General features: G+C 39.4%; 1 protein-coding gene across 1 annotated transcript; it reads left to right on the plus strand.

Annotated features, from left to right (window-relative positions):
* The first annotated feature begins 7,149 nt into the window (after positions 1-7,149).
* Positions 7,150-8,519, plus strand: LOC129032148 (histone deacetylase complex subunit SAP18-like). The gene has a single exon (XM_054479302.1). It carries the CDS (start codon positions 7,812-7,814, stop codon positions 8,265-8,267), a length of 456 nt encoding a protein of 151 aa, XP_054335277.1. The 5' UTR covers positions 7,150-7,811; the 3' UTR covers positions 8,268-8,519.
* Positions 8,520-16,956: the final 8,437 nt, after the last annotated feature.

Genomic DNA, 16,956 nt, shown 5'->3' on the forward strand with positions numbered 1-16,956 from the left:
TTGACCTTTTATGTCTTTAACTAATCAAAGGGGGAAAATTCCAAATGTAGATCTCGGAGTTTGGCCTTGGTGGGTCTTTCCGCTTGAGTAGGCACTGAGATTAAAGGAGTCAAACTTCCTCTTTCACTGCTCTCTCCTTGCACTAATTGCTTATGCAAAAAATGCAGATTTGTATTAATTAGTAACTCCACTGATTAGTTCTGTGGTATTTTCACATAATAAATCATGCTGCAGACATGAATTTTGGCACATCACCCAGTGGTGGCTCGGCTGCAGTACGGGTTTCTTATTAAAATAAAATCTCTGACTAAATCTACCTTTCAGATGCAGGTACTGTGAGCAGCCACCTGCTGGGAGCACCTGCCATGGGAAATTACTTTCACTCAGTGACAAGCCACTTTAGGGGCTCAAACAGAACAATTTGATTATGAGGTTAGGCTCTAATAATAAACAAATAGTTAAACACATACATACATACGTGACACAAATGTGCCTAAGCTTTAGACACATTTTGCAGACAATGATGTAACAACAGATAATTTACTTGTAATGGGACTAGATGTTTAAAAACAACTTCCCAAGTTATCAATAAATACCTCAGACTGTTTTCCTCCTGTAACATCTTTGCTCATTTGTGAGATGGTCTGATATTTTGAGACTCTCACACAACTCACACTCATTGACTTTACCCACTCCCCAGGCAGGCAAGCTAGTTCTGGAAGGAAAAGAGCCACAAAAGTATCAAGGAGAGGAATATGAATGCCAAGAGCCCTACCAGAGGGAATTGGGCACCTCTGCCATCCTAGCATCAGATGAGAAGCTGTGAGGCCAGACACCTACAGTTGCGTGATGTGAGGCAAATTCTTCCTTTCCCATTGTTCACTATACAAACTTTTACACAACTTCTTCCTTTTGAAAAGTATTTAATTTGATAAAGCAGATTACAACCAATCTTGCCAAGATTATGAATTAGGCCCAGGTGTTTTCTGTGCTCTTTTAACCCTTTACATGCCCTTGTTTTCTAATCACTAGTGACGCCTTTCCAAGACCCCTCAGGTGCTCTCAGCACCTTTATGTTCTTTCTGTTACCTGCCAATCTATACCTGCTGCTTGTTGCAAGGAACCTGGAAATTTATGCATCTTAAGAGGTTGAGAATGACGCTGAATCTGATGCCTGTAACTGGGGGGGTTGCAGAATCACAAGGTACAAAGAAAAAAAAATAAAAATATTGACATTCAGAGATTAATAAAGGCTAAGGGAGGTATATTTCAGATGGAGGCTGGGGCATGACGTTCTGTTCAGTTTGTGCTACGCAGGTCGCAGCCTCCATCTTCCTTCATGACTTGTCCTGATGCAGGTGGGTATGTGGGGGCTGGGGATTGTGAAGCCTCTAAGGAGGCTCTCTCTCTCAACATCATTTACTAACCCTTTCAAACTTAGGTGGTGAAAGGAAGAGGTCATTTATTTTGTGATGTTGTTATTTATTTGTCTTTGATGTGGGCAATTATTTATTTATTTATTTATTTATTTATTTTGAGATGGAATTTCGCTCTTGTTGCCTAGGCTGGAGTGCAATGGCACGATCTTGGCTCACCACAACCTCCGCCTTCCGGGTTCAAGCAATTCTCCTGCCTCAGCCTCCCGAGTAGCTGGGATTACAGGCATGTGCCACCACACCCAGCTAATTTTTGTATTTTTAGTAGAGATGGGGTTTCCCATGTTGGTCAGGCTGGTCTCGAACTCCTGGCTCTGGTGATCCGCCCACCTCGGCCTCCCAAAGTGCTGGGATTACAGGCGTGAGCCACCGCACCTGGCCTGGCAGTTTTTTAAAGAAGTTAACCCAAAAGTCAGGAAAGAACATAAAATTTAAAGCAGCTAAGTCAAATATGCTTTTTCTCCTTTGAATTTACCCTGGATCCTACTTATTCTGGAATCACATGGACTAGATTAATAGTCTCTCATGAAAAACAAACAGACAAAAAACAAAACAAAAATAACAGTCCTAAATTTTTATGTTTGTCCACAATGCTAGAGTGGTAGACAATATGGAGAGCACCCGGGCTGAGCATAAGCAAAGACTATAAAACTGCTTCACGTTTTCGTCAGAGAGCTTGTCTCCTCCTTCCCCTCCTTTCAGAAACTGCTGATTCACTGGGCAATAAGCATATTAGCAAATCTATATTGAGTGCCATTATGTGCCAGGCACTGTGCTGCTAGGTGCTCAGGGCGCAGGAGTAAATAAACATTAGATTCAGCTTTCTTGATGCTTTCTTCCTAGTGGGAGAGATGGACTTTAACGAGGTTTACTCACAAGTGAGTATGTACCTACCCAACTTGAAACAAGTGCAGGAGTACTCAATACCCAATCTCACTTCCTTCTTGCATGCCTTTCTAGAGTAAACAGTCTGGAAAATTACAACGAATAAATTAATTAAAAGTTTCCTATGTGTCCTAGTTGTGGTATACATTCTGCTAATCAATGCATTAGACTTTTATTCAGAACCAGCTACTTGAGAGAGCTGGGAGACAGAAGATTTATTTGTCTGGCACAAATTCTAGTGCAAGGTATTAAAGCCAGCAAGTGTGTGACAGCTTTCTGATCAGGACTCAAGCAAAGGTAGAAGCTTTCTTAGCCTAGTTTTGTGGTATGGTTTTTGATACTCTTCCTGGAATCTCAGGCTAGAGTCTGTTTCTTCAAGCCTCCTAACACATTTCTTGTAAAGCTCTCCAGGTGATGAGGGACACTAAAGTTTGAAAACCCCTAATGGTTCTCAATAACACACCACACCTACCTTCTGATCTCTTACATCAAGGAGCAAAAACTGAGAATTATAATGACATTTGGGAAGATTTAAATAGCTCCAGCTACTCTGAATACTCAAGTTCCCCTGAAAGCCTTCTTTTACAACATAAGCAGTCCCTCCTGCCATATCAAATGAGGCTGATCTTGGTTTGCTTGAAGGTTCTTCTGACATACTCAACTTGCAAGAGGATGTAAATCCTCTTTATAACCCATTCCTTCCCCTTACCATTGCTTCCAATCTGTGACTAATAGGGCTCAGGCAGGACAAGAACAATTTTGTACCTAGAAGAAGGCTAATAAGTAATTGCAAGGTTTTGTTCATTTTTATCGTGCTCAATGTGGGGGCAAATGTGTGGGTATAGATTTTGCAGATGCTAGCCTGGAGGGATAGAATATTACTTTACATCAGGCTGAATTTCTGAATACTGTTGTAATTGTTATTAATTCTGGATTCAAAGTGCTGCTGAAACCTCTGAGTATAGTTTTCATTGTCTGCTCAGAAGGTTGAATAAAATATTCATTCAAAGCTGACCTACATTGCATGAAGCTTAAATACCAAAAATTTCTCAATGTGATGTAGAAAAAGCAACCCAAAGTTTTAGACAGAAAAGGTTAGAGTGAATTCATTATGGGCAAACTTTTCATCTACCTCCTAACTATCCCCAACACATGTGCATTTCGTTGGGAGGGACAGCATCTTTGAAAAATCCCCTTCAGGCTGGGAAGGAAGGTGGACAATGTTACTATTAAATGGGATCCCTGATAGAAATTGGGATAATTGGTTTCTGGGATGACGGTCCAGGGGGCACACATAAGAGTCAGAGACAAAGTGGGATTTTTACTATAACCCACAGTAATTGGGGTGATCTAACACAGGAAAACCTGTGGCAGTGTCTTAACCTTTCATGGGATTCATATAATTGTATGAGGTCTGAATAATAATAACAATAATACATGGGATGATAAAACCTGATCAAGGCCTGTCGTGAATTACCATGATGTCATGATAGCTGCTCACTCAATTCTGAAACTTGAGTTTATTTCCAAACATTGAATATAGAGGAAGCCAGGTAACCTGAAGAAGGACCTTGTGATATCATCAGAAGTACTTCCTGTAAATCTTTCTCCCAGCCTTCTCCAGAAGTATCTTTGGTCATTTACCATGGTAACTGTGTAGTGGGAGATGGGAAATAGCCAGATTTTTCAGGGAGTATTGGCTCCTGAATATAAATGAACACGATGCAGAATGTCACTGTGATGTATCTGGCAGAATCTGGGATACATGCAGTTTAGGTGACAATTGGATTTGCGAGCCTAATTATGTCACAATGGCACTTATAGGTCTGTAAAAGCATCCTGTGATTGTTTCCACATTTCCGTCATATAGAGATGAGTGAATGTCCATGCTTCCTTTCTGACCCCCAAAATGAGGGTCATTATGGGAGAAAAGGTCAAATCTTGAGCTTCCTCTTCTTACCAAAAGTACAACTGCACACTGGGGGAACTGCAGAGATTGATCAGCATCAAAGATTTGAAAGACATCAAGTGATATGACAGTAGCCACTAGTTATCCCCCGGTAGCTGTACTCTCTTTTTCTCTCACAGAAAGAATATCTCCACATTTTACCTAGGGTAACAGCCATTCTGAAAAAAGACTACATTTCCTGTCACATTGCAGCAGCATATGACCATGTGACTAAGTTTTGGCCAATGGGATGTGAGTGACAGTGATGAGAACAACTCCTGGGTCTTGTCATCAAAATAAAGTGATGTGTCTATCCCTTCTTCTTTCTCTTTTGTGCTGGCTGAAATGCAGACCCAAGGCACCACCATAGAGACAATGTGGCAATAAGATAGAAGGAATTGGGTCATTGATAGCATAACCATACTAGCTCTAGTCTGCTTACACAAGGACTTTCATTTGAATGAGAAAGAAATTTTTATTTTGTTTATGCCTGTATCATTGTGAATCTCTCTCCAGCAACTGAATTCATATGCTAACAAACATAGGTAGTGATCCCTGTCATATCTCCGTTATAGAACCCCTTTCCTTGCCTTGTGCAGATGGGAGTCTTAAAGAATGTCAGCAGAATTACTGTAAACTTATTCTTGGCCCACTGCAACCTCCATCTTCCGGGCTCAAGAGATTCTCCTGCCTTAGTCTCCAGAGTAGCTGGGATTACAGGCGCCCAACACCATGCCCAGCTATTTTTTTTTTTTTTTAATTTTTAGTAGAGATGCAGTTTCACCATGTTGGCCAGGCTGGTTTTGAACTCCTGACCTCAAGTGATCTGCACACCCCGGCCTCACAATGAAGTGGTGATTTTTCAATGCAGATACTATTCCACGTGATATCTTTTAGTTGAGTAAATCAACACAATCCTGACACGTGACATTCAGCGTTTGTTCTGGCATTTTTTTTTTTTATAAGAGGAAAAGGGTCTTACTGTATTGCCCAGGCTGTCTTGAACTCCTGGCTTCAAGCAATCCTCCTGCCCTGAGTAGCTGGGATTACAGGCTTAAGCCATAATGCCAAACTAAAAACTTTTTGAAAAATCCCAATAAGTAAAGAGCACAAGAAGTAGCTTGCTTTGAGATATTCTATTTCAGGTATACCAACTCTTTCACTCCTTGTAATATAGGAAGTGGCAGACACCCTAATTGCATCAAAAAGGTGCATGATTGCCAGAGAGTGAGGAGTAAATCCAAGGAAAATTTAGGGTCCTGATATCTCAGTGAAAATACGGGGGATCCAATGAAATAGGGCAAACAGATTCTTCCAATATAAAAAGCAATTTACTTCACTTTGCACCATCTATGACTAATATATTTTGCAGAGTTTTCCTCCCAAGACTATTAAATTAGATTAAATTAATTTAATTGAAGAGAAAGGGAAGCTAAATAAAGTCACTGTTCTTATCCATATCTAACTTTTGATTTTTTTTTTGGTGGTTATAAACAGCCTGGACAAATGGCTTGAAATATGAAAGACCTAGTGCTCTTCATAGTTTGAATAAATTCTATACAGTGTGGGATAGGAAAGCCACAAATGATATGCAATGTGAAGAAAACTTATTGTATAGATAGTTAGGAGATAACTTTAAAAATGTGAAATAAGGAAGTCAAAGATGCAAGGAAGAAATGTGCATGATTAAATAAAATGAGAAACTAGAAGAATAAAATGAGCAAAAATATTTGTATGTAAGGTTTTTGAAAAAGAATCTTCACAAATTTCCCATGGAAATGTAAACTGGTATGGCCATTGTAGAAACATTCACACGGTTTCTCAAAACGTGGGAGTTAACATATGACCCAGCAATTTTACTCCTAGGTATATCCCTAAGAATAGGGAAGAAATATCCCTAAGAAACTAGAAAACATCTTATCATAAAAACTTGTACACAAATGTTCATAGAAACATTATTTGTAATAGTTCAAAAGTAGAAACAGCCAAGTATCTATCATCTGATAAATGGATAACAAATTTGGTATATCCATACAATAGAATATTATTCAGCTATAAAAGTAATAAATGCTACAACAAAAACAATCACTGGAGACACTATGCTAAGTGAAAGCAGCCAATCACAAAAGGACAAATACTGTATTATTCGACTTACATGAGGTATCTAGAGTAGTTACAGTCGTAGAGACAGAATGCAGTTTAGTGATTTCCAGGGACTGGAAGGAGGGAAGAATGGAGAGTAAACAGCTAGTGGGTAATGGGTTTCTTTCCAGGGTGATGAAAATATTCTGGAATTAGATAATGGTAATGGTCGCTCAACTCTATGAGTATACTAAAAACCACTGAATTGTATACTTCAAAATGGTAAATCTTATGGAATGTTAATTAGAACTCATTTTTAAAAAATGGGTGGGAAATGCAATTGCAATAGGTCTTCTCTTACCTTGTATGACACCACATGCTCTTGTCTTCTCTTTACCTCTTTGACCACTCTTTACGAGTTACTGTGCAGATTTCTCTTTTGTTCATCCCTTAAATCTTTGGTTTTCCTCAGGGTTCTCTCCTAGGCTTTCTTCTGTTTTCTTCTTACACAATCTCTGCATTAGTTAGTAAGGCAGTTAATGCTTTGAACAATTTTCATACGCACAAATTTCACTTATTACTGTTCAGTTAAATGACACTAGACCCCACATGGTTTAAATTTCAGTTACGCAGTGTATTAATTGTGAGTAACTGCTTAACGTATAAGCTTCACTGCTAGCTCTTTAGTACACGAATCTCTACGTAAATAACAGACATATATCATGGTCAGTGACCAATCACATCAGTTGTTTCAAATTCTGTTCGTGATTGGTCACTGCCCATCTGTTATTTAGTTTATGCACAGACAGCAAAGCCTTACTTGGGTGGCCTCCTTCTTTCCTAGTATTAAGCCCATATGACATTAAAGAAATGAATATTAGAGAAGAGTGACCAACAGCAATTAAAGCGCAGCAAATAAATTAAAAATGATAATGCTGGAAGTGAAATTGAATGTGATGAGGAGATTTGAAAATGGAGACAGCAAAGTAAAGACAGGATGAGACCTAGGCCCGCCTGAAGCTAGTGAACAAATGATGTTGAAGAAGTCAGATCATTCAAAAACAAGGTAATGTAGCTTCGACATTGTTTAGTTTAAGTTGCACTCAGAACAGAAAGCTGCTTAGGGTAAAAATGGAGCATTTACTTCTACTTAGGATTGAACAGTGTAGTGAAAACAAAAACCCAATCAGCTTAACAACTATCATGCAGGCCAAACTCTGAAGTCAGGTGCTGCATTGAAAGGAATCAGTAATTACAAGGAGACTGAAGATAAATGTTTCCCTGACAGTGAAGGCAGATTTGACACTTGCTATTCAAAAGACTCTAGGCTGGCAGCCACAGGAACTTCATGAAGGCAAATGTATAGACTTAAAAGAGTAAAGTGGTTGTGACAAAAAGGATGACAATATCCCAGAGGAAGTAACCACAGTAAAGAAAAACAGGCGGGCCGTAGGAGGAAGATGGCGGTGGGGTCGCGCATTATGCGGGAGGATATTAAGAAGGAGCCAGAGAACCCGATCAACCGTGAGAAAACATGCCTGCTGCTGCTGCGCATCTTCATCACCAATAATGGCCACCACCGCCGAACGGACGAGTTTTCCCGGGGAAACGTACAGTCCAGAGAGTTGCAGATCTACGCTTGGATGGATGCAACCTTGAAAGAACTGACAAGCTTGGTAAAAGTCTACCCACAAGCTAGAAAGAAGGGCACTGTCTTCAATTTTGCAGTCGTTTTTACAGATGTTAAAAGACCTGGCTATCGAGTTAAGGCAGTTGGTAGCACCATGTCTGGCAGAAAGGGGACTGATGATTCCATGACCCTGCCGTCGCAGAAGTTCCAGGTAGATTACTTGGACATAGCAATTACCCCTCCACATCGGGCACCACCTCCTTCAGGGCACATGAGGCCACATTAAATTCTATTTAGTATTTCTTGTATTTATTTTTTGGTCAGTTATGTAAAATAAACTTACTCTTTTTCCTCCCCAGATTATTGTCATTAAGCCTTTGAATTCTAAACAAATTATGATCCATCATCTATTTAGGAATTAGATTTGGATGTGCTATTGTATAATTACTAATAGAAAGTCCATATGTTTCAAGCCTTTTTGTAAAATATGAAGAAAGTGCTCTTAGCATTCTATGTAAAACTGTACTGTTAAATATATGTGTGTAATAAAAGCAACAGAAAAACAGACAAAAACGCTTCAAATTAAAGGAAATCTCAGAGATATTTTACGGCATTGAAAGGGCAAAAGGTAAAATGTTGGAAGGTGATCCAAACTTATAAAGGAGTATAATAATTCACTAAGACAGAAAAAATCCTTGTCCAAACTACTTTTGATACACTTTTACAAAGAAATACAACATTTGAACACTTAATTATCTAATAAATTTTAGTATACTAAATAAATATTAGTTTTATAAGTTTTTAGTTTCTCAAAATAAGAGTCTTCTTTAATATTTTAACAAAAAAAAATCTAAAGGTCTTGGACCAACTTTTCAGAGTTTCAGCTCGTAAAGTCATTTTTATTTGTTTATTTATTTTTAAAACAGAGTCTCACTCTCACCCAGGCTGGAGTGCAGTGGCAAGGTCTCGGATCACTGCAACTTCCACCTCCTGGTTTCAAGCAATACTCCCACCTCAGCTCCTGAGTAGCTGGAACTACAGGCATGCGCCACCACACCCGGCTAATTTTTGTATTTTCAGTAGAGACAGCGTTTCGCCAGGCTGGTCTCGAACTCCTGACTTCAAGTGTTCCACTGCCTCACCCTCCCAAAGTGCTGGGATTACAGGCATGAGCCACCACACCTGGTGGTAAAGTCATTTTTTATGGTCCTGCACTACTTTGCAGAGCTAGGGCTGCCTATATTCATTAGGATACACCTCAAACTGGTATAAGAAAAGCAGGCACTTCATTGGCTCACATATTTGAAATGCCTAGTCTTTGGTCTTGCTTCAGGCATGGCTGGATTCAGATTTAAAATGACATAAAAAGAATTCAATTACCCTTCATCTCAAACTCATATATTAGATTCCTTCTCAGGTTCAATGTGATGGCCTCCAGTTGCTGTCATCCTCATGGTGGCAAAATGGCTTCAACAGTTCTAATTTCATATTTTTCCTGGTTCCTAGGAAAACCTGGTTCCTGGTTCATATTTTTCATAGGTTCCTAGTCTAATGGGATTGAGTGGAGTAGACTTTTATTTCTAAGTCAGCAACTCCTGCACACATCCTTAGACTGACACTTTACTAGTTGAGGCTGCCAACCTTACACCCCAATCACTGTGGCCAGGTGCGTTTCATATTCTATCCTTGGGGACAAATTTGGGTGGAGCCCCATCCAAATCACACAGATTATTGGTGAAGAAATGCAAAATACTCAAAAAAATTAAGGAGAATATGCTGGCAGACAGACAATAAACATCCATGAACTACCCTTGGTCCTACACCTTTAATTGTCCTCCACATGAGAAGGGCTCCAAGATCTGTCCAGAAATTATGAAGTATGTTCTCTAACAAGACAACTCCTGTTGGATTCCCTGCAAATACCTCAAAATCAATGTGTTTGAAGGTGAACCTCTTATGTCCTCCACCCCCAACCCCAACCAAGTCTATGTGTCTTCTTCGTTCTCTATCTCAATGCATGTCATCACTATCCACCTTAGTTGCTCACACTAGAAATCTGGGAAATAGCTTAACTCCTTACTCTCCCTCACCCAAGACTAAAATTAATCACCAATAGACTCTTGTTAACTGTAACCCTAGTATTTTTTAATTCAACCTATTTCTCTTCATCAATACTTCTCTTGTCTCATTTCAGCTGCCATCTTTATCTTTTGCCTGCATCTCAGCAATAACCTTTTTAACTTAATGCCCAGTCATTGCTTTTAGTTTGAAAATGTTTGTTAAAATACACATGACATAAAATTTGCTTTTATTTTATTTCTTTATATTTTTTTTGGTGGAAATTTGCTCTGTTGCCCAGGCTGGAGTACAGTGGTGTGATCTTGGCTCACTGCAACCTCCGCTTCCTGGGTTCAAGCGATTCTCCTGCCTCAGCTTCCCAAGTAGCTGGGACTACAGGTGCATGCCACCATGCCCAGCTACTTTTTTTGTATTTTTTTGTAGAGGCAGGGTTTCACCATGTTATCCAGGATGGTCTCGATCTCCTGCCCTTGTGATCTGCCCACCTCAGCCTCCCAAAGTGCTGGGATTATAGGCATGAACCACCGTGCCCGGCCATCTTAACCATTTTTAAGTGTACAGTTCACTAATATTAAAAACATTCACATTGTTTTGCAACCATCACCACCATTCATTTCCAGAACTCTTTTCATCTTGCAAAACTGAAACTCTCTACCAGTTAAACAACAATTCCCCTTTTTTCTTCCCCCTATCTCTGGCAACCACTATTCTACTTTCTGTTTCTCTGATTTTGACTATTCTAGGTACCTCATATAAGTGGGATCAAGTGGTATTTGTCTTTCTGTAATTAGCTTATTTCAGTTAGCATGTATCAGAATGTCCTTCACTTTTAAGGCTTGAATGACACCCTATTGTATGTATATATCATATTTTGCTTACCATTTATCTATCTATGGATACTTGGCTAGCTTTCATGTTTTAGATATTATAAATAACGTTATTATGAACATGGGTGTACAAATATCTCTTTGATCCTTCTTTCAATTCTCCTGGGTATATATCCAGAAGTAGAATTGCTGGATTATGTGGTAATTCTATTTTTAATTTTTTGAGGAAGTGCCATACTGCTTTTCACAGTGGCTGCAACATTTTATGTTACTAACAATAGCACACAAGGGTTTCGGCTTCTTCACATCCTCACCCACCAATGCTTGTTCTGTTCGGTTTTTTTTTTTTTTTTGATAGTAGCCATCTTATGGGTATGAGACACTAGACATTGATTATCTTCTAAACTTTTTCCATACTGTAGCCAGAATTATCTTCAGTAAACATATCATGGTCACGTAACCTTCAGTTGCATGTTTAATTCCTTCAGTGGCTTCTCATTAACTCCAGGATAGTCTGACCTCCTTTAACATGTTTTATAAAAACTCATTCATGATTTTTTCCCTGGCTAACTTTTCTAGCCTTACTTCTCAACTGCTCCCTTTTCCACCTCTTCCCCTATAGCTCATCCTCCACTTCCTATATACGCATATACACTCTATACATCAGTCACTCTGAAATTTGTTCATGTCTGTGAAAATGCTATACTTCCCCTCATCCCCAACACTATTCCTTCTGATAGACGCGCTTTCTCCCTCATCACCTGGCCAGCTCCTGCTTATCCTTGAGGTCTCAAGATAGCATTTTCTCCAGGAAAATTTCCTTAATAAATTCCCTCCACCAAGCTTCATTAGTACCCTTACTATGTATTCCCAGAGCACTCGATCTTTGCCCTAACACAGTATTCTGTGTCAATCACACTCTGTAATTGTCTGCTTACTTATCACCTTTCCTCTAATCCCATGATGGCCTGTGTGGCTCTTGGACACTAAACTGTAACTAGTATGACTGAGGAACTGAATTCTTCACTTCAATTGTTACAAATTGTAAATTAACACTGATATCTGAATCAGTTGTAGTAAACATTTAAAGATGTTTGGAACAACTTGGGTATGTGAGTCTACTTTTTCAACTGTAAGTTGATGAGATCTAAATACAGATGAGAATTAAGCATCTGAATTGAGATGTGCCGTAAGTATAAAATACATTGAATTTTGAAGACTTAGTACAAAATAAGGAATATAACTTTTTAGATAGGTTACCTGTAGAAATAATATATTTGATATAGCAGTTTACATAAACTATTTAAATCAATCTTATTTATAATTCAGTCACTTTTTAGTATAGCCACTATAAATTTTTAATTACATATGTGGCTTACCTTATATTTCTATTAAACAGCACTGACCCAGACTATAAATTCTGTAGAGACAGGAATCACAACTGTCTTCTTTACTTATTTTGAAAATTTTCATAGCATTCACCATGCGTTGGGTGTTAATCTATGCATTAACTAGGAATTGCAAGCATTAACTATTTTGATCCTCATAACAACCTTTTGAGCTAAGTAGTATCATTATCCACATTATACATATGAAGAAATTTACACAAAAAGATTCACTTAACTAGCTCAAGGTCACAGAGTTGACCCTATGGAGTTAGACTGTAGAGGGGATACAGAAGTTATACTCCCAATAACTTTATTACACTGTTTCTTGTTTGTTCTCTTATTACAGGTGTCCAGAGAAACAATTACTACCCAACTTTTTAAATTAACAACCATCATGATTCAATTACTCTTTTAAAATTAATCAATCTGTTCATTCCATAAGTATTAATTGAACTCTTAGTGCCAGGTACTGTGCTGGGTAATAAGGACTCTAAGTTGAGTGAAATAAATGCTTTATTTATAAAGAAACTCGTTCTGATGGTGGTGACAATCATATAATGAAATAATAATAACAAAATATTATATTATACAACACAAATATACATGAAGGATCACCCATATCAGCCTGGAGAAGACAACAGGAGGGAAAAAGTGAGGGAGCATCTTGAACAATGAGTAGGAGTAAACTAAAAGTGGGTGAGTGGGAGGGGAGAGGTAGTTGAAGCAGGGGAGAAGGTGAGCAGAGCTAAGAAATAGCCTGGTGTTGGCCGGACACGGTGGCTCACGCCTGTAATCCCAGAACTTTGGGAGGCTGAGGCGGGCGGATCACAAGGTCAGGAGATCGAGACCATCCTGGCTAACACGGTGAAACCCCATCTCTACTAAAAATACGAAAAATTAGCCGGGCATGGTGGCGGGCGCCTGTAGTCCCAGCTACTCAGGAGGCTGAGATAGGAGAATGGCGTGCACCCGGGGGGCGGAGCTTGCGGTGAGCAGAGATCATGCCACTGCACTCTAGCCTGGGCGATAGAGCAAGACTCCGTCTCAAAAAAAAAAAAAAAAAAAAAAAAGAGCCTGATGTTGGTCATGGAAGTGGCTTAAGGCAGTAAATAACAAGTTCATATTTACCTACACAAAAGATCACTCTGGGTGAAGTTGGAAAAGAGATTGGTGGAAAGTAATTATCACTTAAACCAGAGAAACAATTAAAAGCCTATTGCTCTAGCTCTGAACACAGATGATAGTAGTTTACATTAAAATGGGGGCAGTGGTGAAGGAATAGACATATTTTCAAGATATTTAAAGGATAAGACCCAACTTGATATTTGGTTGGCAGAAAGGTGGGGGCGGGGATTTGTTGCAGATATTTCAAGTTATTTAGTCAATATGTATTTTCACTTTTTTCCTGCTAAAGGAACTCTGGCTTTCTGAGGAGCCAATGTGTTCATCTTGAATAAATGGATCTTGTTTGGACTAGTTCAATTATAACAATACTGTTCCCTATTTTCTCAGTCTCCCTTGTAGCTGGGGTAGTGATCTGGCCTATTCTGACAAGTGAACTGTAAAGAGAAGTCTGCTGGGAGGCTCTTCAGGAAAAGCTGTTTCCTTGTAAAAGAGACTCACAAGACTGCTTCTTTCTACTTCTGTTTCTTTTGAACAAGAAGGTGATGCAGTTCTGTCTCAATTCCGTCAGGGAATACCACATGAATTGTAGAAATATTGCTGGACATTTTTAGGTTATTGAATCAACACCACAGCAATCTGCCTTGAACCTACTTATGTGAGAGAAAGAAAACAACAACATTTAAGCTACTGTAAATTGAGTTGTCCATAACTTGTAACTGCACATAACTATTTGATATTGGGTTAAATGAGTAGTCAAGTGTTTTCTCTGGTTTCTGATTTAAGCAATTAGGTAAATAGTATGGGGAAGTCTGGGAGTAGAGCAAGGTTAATGAGAAATTTGTTGGGCTAAAGACTGTTTATGCTAAGTTTGATGGTTGTGTGCATATCCAGGTGACAAGTGGCCCATTTGATATACATGTTCAAATTTTGAAAGAGAGCTCTGCCTTTGAGACACAAATTTGGGACACATGAGCATACTAGCATCAATTCATCTAGAAAGAGAAAGATACATAAAAGAAAAATATATTGCATATAAAATTATACCTTTCAAGTACAAATATGACATGCAATTACCAGCCTCGCCTCAAGATATGTAGAGCTGGGATGTTATCTGGCTGCCTAGTTTGAAGATAGGATACAACATCACTTGAATATAGACTAGAAGCATGTAAGAAAAAAAGGAAATCCAGTAGCAATATGTATGTTTGGGTTCCTTAAAAGTAGACCCTGAGACAAAAATTCAAGTTATTTGTGAAGTTATCCCAGCACACATAGGTAGGAGAGTGGAGAGAAGTGATTTAGGAAAATTAAGGAAGTTAACAAAGGATGTGTTATCAGGCAATTACTTCTGTGGGTAACTGGAGCTTTTACTGCTGGAGAAATCACAGAGCCATTATACAACATATGCCTCAGAGTTATTCCACCTGGGTATGAGAGACCTGGCCTGTGTATAGACCAATTTCTGTTGGTCAGTACTAAAGGCTGCTCCTACATGCACAGGCAGAACAGGCTCTACAATGAGATGCAGGGGCTGGCAGTTGAAAGTCTGTCCAGCATACACTGTAATGGTAAGGTCCAAGGATTATGGGTGAGGATTATTGTCAGTATCTGAGATGGAGCATAATCAAAGCCAGGAAAGCCATAGGATAACACTGGGGCCATTAGAAAAGAGTAAGAAGAGTTAAAACAAAAAAGGAGACAGACCCTAAGGGAATTTTCTGAGTTAAACAAGGTGTTTACAGTGACTCAGATTATTCCAGCCATCTTGGGTATCAGCAAGAAGAGACGTAAGGAACACTATGCTATAAAACTGCAACTTTGGTGGCATTTGAAAAGTAATTCCTGTTTTTACTACTAACTCTTAATTCTCAGCAGACTAAAAATATGTTTTCCCATCTTAAAAAAGAACAGTTCTTGAGAGAAAATGAAACAAAGCAACCAAAACCTCTGTCCACTCCTAAAATATTTCACTCCATCTTTTTTTCTTCTTGTAGTTGTTTTGTAATTTTTAAAAATTTAACTTTCATTTTAAGTTCAGGTGTACATGAGCAGGTTTGTTTCATAGGTAAAATTGTGTCATGGGGATTTGTTGTACAGATTATTTCATTATCCAGGTATTAAGCCTAGTATCCATTAGTTATTTTTCCTGATCCCCTCACTCCTCCCACCCTCCAACCTCCACCCTCCAATAGGCCCCAGTGTGTGTTATTCCCTTCTTTGTGTCCATGTGTTCCCACTTATAAGTGAGAACATGTGGTATTTGGTTTTCTATGTTAGTTTGCTAAGGATAATGGCCTCCAGCTTCATCCATGTTCCTACAAAGGGCATGATCTTTTTCTTTTTCATGGCTGCATAGTATTCCATGGTGTATGTATTAGCCTGTTTTCACACTGCTATAAAGAAATGTCCAAAACTGCATAATTTATAAAGAAAAGAGGTTTAATTGACTTACAGTTCCGCATGGCTGGGGAGGCCTCAGGAAACTTACAATCATGTGAAATGGGAAGAAGGCACATCCTACATTGCAGCAGGCAAGAGAAGTGAAGTGCAAGCAAAGGAAAAATTGCCACTTTTAAAACGATCAGATCTCATAAGACTCACTCACTATAGTGAGAACAGCATGGGGGGAAACGGCCCCCATAATCCAATCACCTGTCATCATTTTTCTCCCTTGATACATGGGGATTACAATTCAAGATGAGATTTGGGTGGGGAAACAGAGCCAAACCATATAATTCTGCCCCGGCTTCTCCAAAATGCCATGTCTTCACATTTCAAAACACAATCATGACTTCCCAACAGCCCCCCAAAGTCTTAACTCATTCCAGCATTAACTCAAAAGTCCAAGTCCAAAGTCTCATCCAAGACAAGTCCCTTCCACCTATGAGCCTTAAAATCAAAATCAAGTTGGTTACTTTCAAGATACAATGAGGGTACAGGCATTGGGTAAATGTTCCCATTTCAAATGGGAGAAATTGGCCAAAATGAAGGGGTCACAGGTCCCATGCAAGTCAGAAACCCAGCCAGGCAGTCATTAAATCTTAAAACTCCAAAGTAATCTCCTTTGACTCCACGTCTCACATCCAGGGTACTCTGATGCAAAGGTTGGGCTCTCAATGCCTTGGGTAGCTCCTTCATGGGCTGGCGTTGAGTGTCTGCAGCTTTTCCAGGTGCAAGGTACAAGCTGTCAGTAGGTCTACATTTCTGGAGACTGGAGGATGGTGGCCCTCACCTCACAGCTCCACTAGGCAGTACCCCAGTGGGAAGTCTGTGAGGGGGCTCCAACCCCAGAATTCCCTTCCACAATGCCCTAGCAGAGGTTTTCCATGAGGGCTCCACCCCTGCAGCAGACTTAGGCCTGGACATCCAGGCATTTCCATACATCTGCTGAAATCTAGGTAGACGTTTCCAAAGCTCAATTCTTGTCTTCTGTGCAACTAACTACAGGCCCAACACCACATGGAAGCTGCCAAGGCTTGTGGCTTTCACCCTCTGAAGCAATGGCCCAAGCTGTACCTTGACCCCTTTTAGCCACAGCCAGAGCTGGAGCAGCTGG

This window comes from Pongo pygmaeus, chromosome 11 (assembly GCF_028885625.2).
Source record: "Pongo pygmaeus isolate AG05252 chromosome 11, NHGRI_mPonPyg2-v2.0_pri, whole genome shotgun sequence".
Classification (NCBI taxonomy): Eukaryota; Metazoa; Chordata; class Mammalia; order Primates; family Hominidae; genus Pongo; species Pongo pygmaeus.

Excerpts from the sequence above, each read along its gene's own strand:
- LOC129032148 (XM_054479302.1), top strand. The coding sequence starts at position 7,812 with ATGGCGGTGGGGTCGCGCATTATGCGGGAGGATATTAAGAAGGAGCCA.